The sequence below is a fragment of the Ixodes scapularis genome, unplaced genomic scaffold, assembly GCF_016920785.2.
Source record: "Ixodes scapularis isolate PalLabHiFi unplaced genomic scaffold, ASM1692078v2 PGA_scaffold8__174_contigs__length_109621045, whole genome shotgun sequence".
Classification (NCBI taxonomy): Eukaryota; Metazoa; Arthropoda; class Arachnida; order Ixodida; family Ixodidae; genus Ixodes; species Ixodes scapularis.
In genome coordinates, this window is record NW_024609883.1 from 97,919,845 (window position 1) to 97,927,857 (window position 8,013).

Consider the following 8,013-nt stretch of genomic DNA (forward strand, 5'->3'; position numbering starts at 1 on the left):
AAATATAAGAGCACCAACGACACGTTGGTACCGACCGAGCCTTGCAGTGTAAAACAGTTTGCGGGCATACAACGCTGCAATTGGACAATGTAGTATGTGCCAGTTTTTGTACGAATGACCAGATGAGTTAACCTATATTTTCATCTCTTTCCCCGCAATAACAATGGAAGGTTTTACAATTGCGAAGGTAGAAAACTTTCAGCCTTTCCACTCTGGTGAAGAAGGAAGAGCAGCGGAGCTGTAGCTTCTGTTCTCCGCAGAGGCTTTGCAGGCGAGCGATTTCTGCTCTTCTTTCGCAAAAGCATCGAAGCGCTCAACGCATGCAGCGGTTGCGGACCCATTCGCGCTGCTGCATATGTCGCCGCTCCTTCCGCACCCAGTCTTCTTTCCCCAAAGAAAGGGCACGCGGCCGACCCATCGCGAGTCCAAACCGAAACTGATAAGAGCGCAGGAAACAGCGTGCAATATAAACGGGGACGAAGAGACAGACGAGACGTGCGCTGTGCTCGTCACGTGCGTTTCTTCGTCCTCATCTGTTTTTCACACTTTTTCCCAGGATGAGTTCCCACCAACTTGCCCAACTATCCATTCTTCTATAATAGCTGAAAAGGTTGCCGCCATCTATGAGCGACGGCAGCAACCAGACTGGTTGCCGCCGTCGCTTATAGATGGCGGTAGCTGTCCAGAGGTTTGTGTAGGTGTGTCGACAGTTCTTTGGTACCCGACACGATCCTGGAAAACCTAGTCGTTAACAGCTCCGCTGTAAAAAGTTGCGAGCGCAGGTTCGTTGCTTAGAAACGCGTCCCTGTAGCACAAAATAGAATTTCGCAGGTGGTTCTGTAGTGTGCAAAGCTCCACAACTTTCCCATTCTTCCGAAGTGTTCCCTCTACGCAGACTTACTCCTGTCTGCCGCAGCAGAGAAGCAAGTCAACAGCCAGCCCGAGGTCCTGTATATGGAACGAGTTTCTAATTAACTGCACACACACCATGCCAGGTGGCAGCCACAATGCAAGCAGAAATGGAACTCAAGTCGGTGATGGAATATGTGCTGGTTTATTGGATGTAACTGCTCAAAGGGGAAGGCACTCGTAAAAGGAAGAGAGTAATGACAATAGTGATAGTTTTACAACAAAAGAGGGAAGGGAAAACCTAGAATGTACAACAGGTAAGTCACTCTCTCCAGATAATCTATTCACATTCATACAAACACCCGGCGTTAGCAAAAAGAAAAAAAAGCATAAATAGGGGTTAAACATCACTCGCTTCGTCGTCCGCATCTGCATCGCTGCATTTGGAGGGAATTTACTCAATCTCATTTCCCTCGTCTGCTTTGCATCAGTATTACTACATTTGGATAAAATTTCGAACTCAAACTTGCAAAGTGGACCGTGCTGGGCCAGTACCACCTAGAAGACAGGACCTACACCTCCCCCCACCCAATGTCACTAGTGGACTTACGCAGGCCTTTTGTCTCCTATGCGGTGCTGATTGAGCGTCTCGCGCGAAGAACTGTGAGCACGACGAAGGCAAGGTTTATTCGATGCTGTCCCAGGAGCGCTTCTGCGCGTCCGGCTGCTCGTCCCAGGAGCGCTTTGGCGCGTCCGACTGCTCGTCCCAGGAATCCCAAGAGCGCTTCTGCGCATCCGGCTGCTCGTCCCAAGAGCGCTTCTGCGCGTCTGATTTGTCCGCACCCTCCTCGGGCATCTCCTGGTCGCCGGGGAAGTCGTCGTCGTCGTCCGTCACGGTCGACCACTCGCTGGAAAAAGGCGGGAGAGTCGCCAAACTTTTGGACTACCCCATGTGCCATGGTTCCGGGGAATGAAAACCCGTTTAAAAATTCCAATTCCAAATGTATGTACCTGATATTGGGCACCAGAACATAGTTTTGCAAGAAGTTTTATGCCTATTTTTTTCAGACCTCAGCTCGGAGGTAGTGAAATTTTAAAAATCAAGAAAAATCGGTGGCCGCATATTTTCTGAGTCATATACCAGCCTGTTTGTCATCTGCACACTGGTTTATGAGCTCGCTCCCAGATGGCTTGCTGAACGCAGAAATGCTAAGAACCAATAGCAAAGGCTGGCAACCATCATTATAAAAGCGATAATTAATATTTTTAACGAATTATAGGAACAGTAACCCCCTGGGTGCAAGATCACAAATCGGTGTGAAACGACGAACATCCGGTATAGGGCACAGAAAATGCACGGATGCTGTTTTTGGTCTATTTTTGATATTTTTTGCCAGCTCTGACTCGAGCTCTAAAAAAAAAAGGATAAAACTTCTTACAAAACTATGTTTGTGTGCCCAGCTTTAGGTATGTGCGTTTGGAATATGAATTATGCAAGGCAAGCCAAATGTGTTGGTCCTTACGGCCACACCTTATATGTACTATCTGTGAGAAACGGTCGTTTATAGCGTTGTCTAAAGTCCTTTCGAACCAAGAAAGAATAATGCACGGAGAAAAGCAGGAGATATATGGAAATGCCAAGTGTTCCACGGCTACCAAAGAAATGACGCCAGTGTATTCTCCCGTCGCAAGAGTTTTGAAGAGGTTTTAAGACACAAGGTTGCAAGCAGTTACAAGTGTATGAACCAGACGAGTAGCATGCGCGTTACGCAGAGGACAGATTCGTCTGCTACTTGCACGGGGGGCCGCAGCGACGTCGAAACGCCGAGCTCCGATCGGCTCGGATTAGAAGGACAGCAGGTAGACCTCAATGTTAGCTTGGCGTTCCCCAGTCGCCGCGACACCTGCGCACGAAGCAGACAAACCCGCGCTCCGCGTTCCGAACGGGAGATTGCCCCTTGAAACGTGGGTTACGACGAAACGGCACAATTTTGGGGAATGCGACGCCCCCCGTACCTGGTTTCGGGCGGGTCCCAGAGGTGGAGCTGTCGGCGCCAGATGCGGACCTGCGCATCCCAGGAACGCCGGCTGTACTGGACGAACCGGTCGGGGGTTCGGGGGTGCAGTTGCTCCCGCTTGTCCCTGCGCAGCAGACGAATGTGAGCGGCCCAATTACACTAACCTTTTTACTAATCCTTCGAGTGCCGCGCCCAAGCATGCACATCTGGTTTCATGTTTTTGTATAGAGTAATGTTTTGTCTCGTAATGACGCCTGTTGACGGCACGTGGAGCATTTTGTTTGGGGGACTTCTGCCTCTGTTTGCCCCTTGGTCGTTCCAGAAAGCCGAATCCGTGTCATTCGCTAACAAACTAAATACAAAAATCCCAGCTCCGAATAAAAAAAAAAGGTTGTTTAAAGGGGCCCTGCAATCATATTTACGCGTCTACCTTTTTCGCGGTTTCCACATCTCTTGGGGTTCCGGCAAGCCAGCGGGCACAGAGAGAGTAACTAAATATCAGTGCGTCATATTTTAACTGGACGACGCGGAAACCTCCTCCACCTACAAGGGCGACCCGCATTGCCGAAAGCGCGCAATATGTGACGTCTTTGGTCCTGGGGCTTACTATTGATCAAAGCCGCTAAAAGCTTCTTTTTTTTTTTTAGTCGAGATACAAAACATAAGTGTTGCGAACTGTTTCAATTATGTATGAAAGTAGTTTTTGTTCAGTATTTGAGATCAGAAAGGAAACAAATGCAGTTTATAAAGTATGGAAACAAGAAATGACCCGTCGACAAACCCGCCACCAAGCGGCGGAAAGAACGGCGCATACTAGAAAGGGTAAGTGGGAAGAGGCTCCGACGAACAGCGGGCGTATGTGGCGGCGTACGTGGCGGCGCTGCGGTCGTATATCGACTCGAGGATCCGACCGGTTTCAAGCGTTCCGAAGGCTTTCGGCGCGGGCTTGGCTGGCGATTTGGCCATTTGGCGGTATGGCTGCGCGAAGTGGCTCCTGTTCTGAACTGATCTTTAACCCGTGTTTGCTGTCGTTTGTGGCCAATGAAGTGTTATGCCGAATTAGCCTTTAATCGCGCAGCAAATGCAATGCGAGCCGCCCTGGCCGCCCGCTTCATATAGCCTATCCAACACGTGCTTTAGTGGCGCCCTCTCGAGCCATCGACACGGAGTGCGGCAGCCGTGAGCGCTCGATGAGCTCACTACTCCTCCTCTAGTTCACGGCCACTCAAGCCAGGACCTACGACATCATGAAGGAGGTTATTTTTTGCTTGTTTTTGTAATTCTAATTTGCCTATAACTTTTAAAATAAAACAAAATTTGAGAAAATAAAAGTTTCACCAAGTTACTACGTTCACTGCGCTCAGGTTCGGTGCAAATTAAAAACCATCAAAAAGTTGTTGCAGGGACCCTTTAAGGCCACTCAAAAAGAGACTGGGGTGCCACTTTGCATAATGATGTTTTGAAAGCTGTAATTCGAGAAAAATATTCATGTAGGAGGCATGCAGACATTTTACTAACTTTGAACGCATAGATCAGTGTGTCTTTGAAAAATATACTTCATAAAGCGTGCTATACTTTTGATGCGTGGGACCACAATTTGCGTTGTAACCAAAAGGTAAAAAAAAAAAAGGAAGAGACTGAAAATGATCTTTGACCTACTGGAAATTTTGAGGTCAGTGTGCGGAAAAGAAAATCTTGTTAAATCTTTCGCATTAAAAATATATAAAGTCAAATTTGAGAATTTTGGGTGCCAAATCAACGAGGCATGGGGCGTGCCTTGTTGGTTTGGCAGAGGACTGAGGTTTCTTTAAACTATGTCGGGATCTTTTGACGTGCATCTGAAATCACCGCCTTCTCTGCGAGCACCTTGGCTGGGCTTTGAACATGCCCTTTGGGGTCCCGTAGGCCAACGCTTTGCCTCGAACCCACAGAGGCAGCTTTGGAAATACTTACTTAAGCCTTTTTGATTTTTAGTCTATAGCAGAAGGAAACAAAGCGGGGAGGTGTTACTTGATGGAAGTGTCAACTTATCATTTTTGTGCATTTTGCAACCAATAGCATCTAGGACCACGAACCATTGCTAAAGCCGGTCAATTGATAAGGGCGTGCACCTACACTGTAGAAGGCGTCTCCGACTGGTGTGTTCACCGCACCCGAAAATGTGGTCCCTCGATTTCTCCATGGCGTCGTCTGTTGCCACTTCACGACCACCTTTGACGTAGGCGTGGGAAGAATGCTAAAACACACCAGTCTGAGACATGTTCCGGTCGTTATGTAGACGCTTCGCCGATTCCCGACGCCGATTTCCTAAAAAGATGGCGACCACAAACCCTGAAGAATTGTCTTGGAATTGCCCCGAACAGCACCGTTAAGGCGGGTTTGCACATTTGTGTTTGCCATTGCTTTCGACGGCTTACGACGAGAGAAGGCGCTGGCGCAGTCTGTCCTCTTGTAGCCTGGGAACTCTTCTCATCTACGTAAAACTAGACGGAAGGTTCTGCAGTGCCTGCGAGATCACATCAATGCACCATCTACGAGACGTGGTCGCCTACGAGGTGGTCCGAATTATTTTGAGCCCGCAATAAAGAAGCGATGCGTATGACGATTCTAGCAATACATACGCGGGTCGAAAGGTAACGCCAGTGTGTGAACCAGCCTCGAGCCAGGCGCGGCGCAGCCACTCACTTTGGCACCGCGTCGCAGTACCGCTTGTAACCCTCAGTGCTCTTGCCATACTCGAGCTGCTTGAGTCGTCGGGCCAGAACCTCCGGGTCAGTCTCCGTTCCCGCTACTGGCCTACGTGGCCGTGGCGCCACCCTGGAACGACGCACGGCGTAGACAGTCAAGGTTGACTGGCACTGACAATAGGGCTAATCTAATCAATACAGCGTCGTTGATTACGGGGGCAGCACAAAAGGAACGGACGAAGAGGAATCCGTGGTGCATACTACGAGCAGCAGAGTTAAGGCCAGCCTTTGATGCCTGGTGTGCACTTCTATGCTACATCTCGCCGTAACTTGCCAAGTGGCGAAGGCTACGGTCCCGGGGACCAATCGGAATCGGCACGTCGAAGGGAGACACGCAAGTCTACTCTATCCGACTAGTTGAGTACAGTGCTGTCAAGGCCACGGGTGGGAGAGCAGAAAGCCACTTATGCATGAATTTTAAGTGACAAACTAGTCTTCTAGGGGGACAAAGAAAAGGGTAAAAGTAAGAGGGGTGTTCCTTTTCTACCTCTTCTCCAACCACTTGGGTTATGCTCTTGCCCCTGTACCTTTGGTAAGGGCTGTCATGTGCTCCGCCTCTGCTGCTCCGATTGGCTCGAAGGGGCTGCAGCGTCAGCTCTTTGCCGAGTTAAGATGAAGTGAAGTATTGCCTTGCCCGTTGCCTTTATCGTCTCTGAAAGCGCGCAAGATTGAATAGTCCAGTGGGCTGTAAGGATGTTAACTGTATAGTGCTCGCGCTTGCCTGCATCTAGTTCTACAGACTGTGCTTTCCCGTGGACAGCTCGGGGGAGCACTGGCAGTGGAAGAAAAGGAGGCGAGAAGATTAAAATATTGGTGGAATACACCTAGGTGGCTGTGAAATTGCGCGCAAAATTAATGGGTCAGACGGCTCGACAGAACTTTGGGTTGAAATTTTAAAAGAAGGGGCAGTTAAATGTTTCACAGTCAGATAGCATGAGCTACTGCCCGATATAAAGGGTACAACCACTAGCATTCATCTATCCATCTGTCCAACCAAAGAAGTGCTTGAAGATCAGCAGGAAAGAACTCGCGTTGACACTCGCTCCTTTCGGCAATCAGTTCAACGGCGTTTCACCGGCAGATCGTTTCGTCGACACCGCGATCGTGTCATAGACACACCGTGCGATGTTTCGACGAAAGTGTCTTTCCGCGCAGATCGCGTTTGCCGGCATACGGATGGTAGCTTGGCATGCCGAACCTTTGGCGGTTCTAATAAGGTTTGGTGCAAGCTTAGGTCCGAGATCATATTAAAACTGCGGAGCAAGGAGTGTCGACACATAGCACGGACTGTTTCCAAAGCCCAGGATTAGGGCTTGCAAATTTGTTTTTGCCATATTAGAACTGCCTAAGTGAGTACGCTTTAGTTCCTGTACGCATCCAGCAATCCAATCCACTTAGTAGTAAAAAAATCAACTATATGTTGGCACTGGAACGTTGCAATGGCATGTGTCCACAAAACATTGCAGTGTCGACGAAATACCTGGTTATAAAAACATTGCAGTGCCGACGAAATACGTGTTCATAAAAAGTGTTTACAATACGGACCCCTCTCGCCCCGAGCCCCGTTGGGGCCGCTCGGACTCAGACTTCTGCAGTTTCATCCTCAAGTCCCAGTAATCGCCGAACTGCCTGGAAGAAAAATCGGGAACAAAAGAGACGCTGCTTTTAAAGGGAAGAACACTGTCGCGCTAATACATGGAACTCAATCCTTGCGAGCAAGGTCGATACCGTTTAAAAGACAAGGCTTGCACCGTCTTGCATCTTCATGCGAGCGCCGACGCTCGCACGCATCTGCCGTTTTGCGGCGTTTCCGTGTTTAGAGTGAATTCCTTCTGCGTACGGAAGGAACCGATGGCTGTAGGAGACGCCATAGGACATTCTGACATGCTACGAGACTGCTTCATTCATAAAATTTGTCTTTATTTGCAATTGGGATCACCCTGCCAATGGGTGTTGGCAGGGCAGCTTCGCTGACCATTTTATCGCGTATTCGATAACGTCACAATTCAGAATGCGTCCACGGACGCTCGCCGACGTCTCGCTGGCACTGTCCCACGAAGCGTTTCGACGAAACTAGAGTCGACAAAATGTTAGGCGACAAGTGATAGAAAGTTCACTTACCCGACCCGCTCATTTTTTGGTTTCTTGCAGCTCATCGCCTGCATTGTCCCGAAGACTGGGGGAGCTTACGACCTTTGACTCGAAAACTTCAGAAGGATCTGAAGCTACTTGAATCAGAGCATGTGGAGAACGGGTCTACGTGACGAAAATGGGCAAACTAGGTTCACACTTATCCCCGTAAAGTCGGAACAAGCTCCAAAACGCAGCGATAGCACCGCAGGGAGTACCGCCCGCAGAACCCGGAAAAGTGTTTTGGCGCCAAATCAGGGTTACCCAAC

General features: G+C 49.2%; 1 protein-coding gene across 2 annotated transcripts; it reads right to left on the reverse strand.

Moving 5' to 3' along the window:
- Positions 1–1,031: 1,031 nt before the first annotated feature.
- Positions 1,032–8,013, reverse strand: LOC8039175 (histone RNA hairpin-binding protein). 2 transcript variants are annotated; one of them, XM_029982736.4, is made up of 5 exons: positions 7,736–8,013; positions 7,160–7,243; positions 5,553–5,684; positions 2,866–2,991; positions 1,032–1,757 (listed from the first exon to the last, which is right to left on the reverse strand). In XM_029982736.4, exons 1-5 carry the CDS (start codon positions 7,777–7,779, stop codon positions 1,535–1,537), a joined length of 609 nt encoding a protein of 202 aa, XP_029838596.2. In that variant the 5' UTR covers positions 7,780–8,013; the 3' UTR covers positions 1,032–1,534. The 2 variants fall into 2 exon arrangements, with proteins under 2 accessions (XP_029838596.2, XP_029838597.2); XM_029982737.3 differs by lacking the exon at positions 7,160–7,243 and having other exon boundaries at positions 7,736–8,012.

What these genes read in the sequence shown, in the direction of transcription:
- LOC8039175 (XM_029982736.4), bottom strand. Translation starts at nt 7,779, where the DNA reads ATGCAGGCGATGAGCTGCAAGAAACCAAAAAATGAGCGGGTCGG. An exon ending in CCAAAAAATGAGCGGGTCGG is followed by an intron (nt 7,244 to 7,735) that starts GTAAGTGAACTT and finishes TTTTTCTTCCAG; the next exon opens with GCAGTTCGGCGATTACTGGG. An exon ending in TGGGACCCGCCCGAAACCAG is followed by an intron (nt 1,758 to 2,865) that starts GTACGGGGGGCG and finishes GCCTTTTTCCAG; the next exon opens with CGAGTGGTCGACCGTGACGG.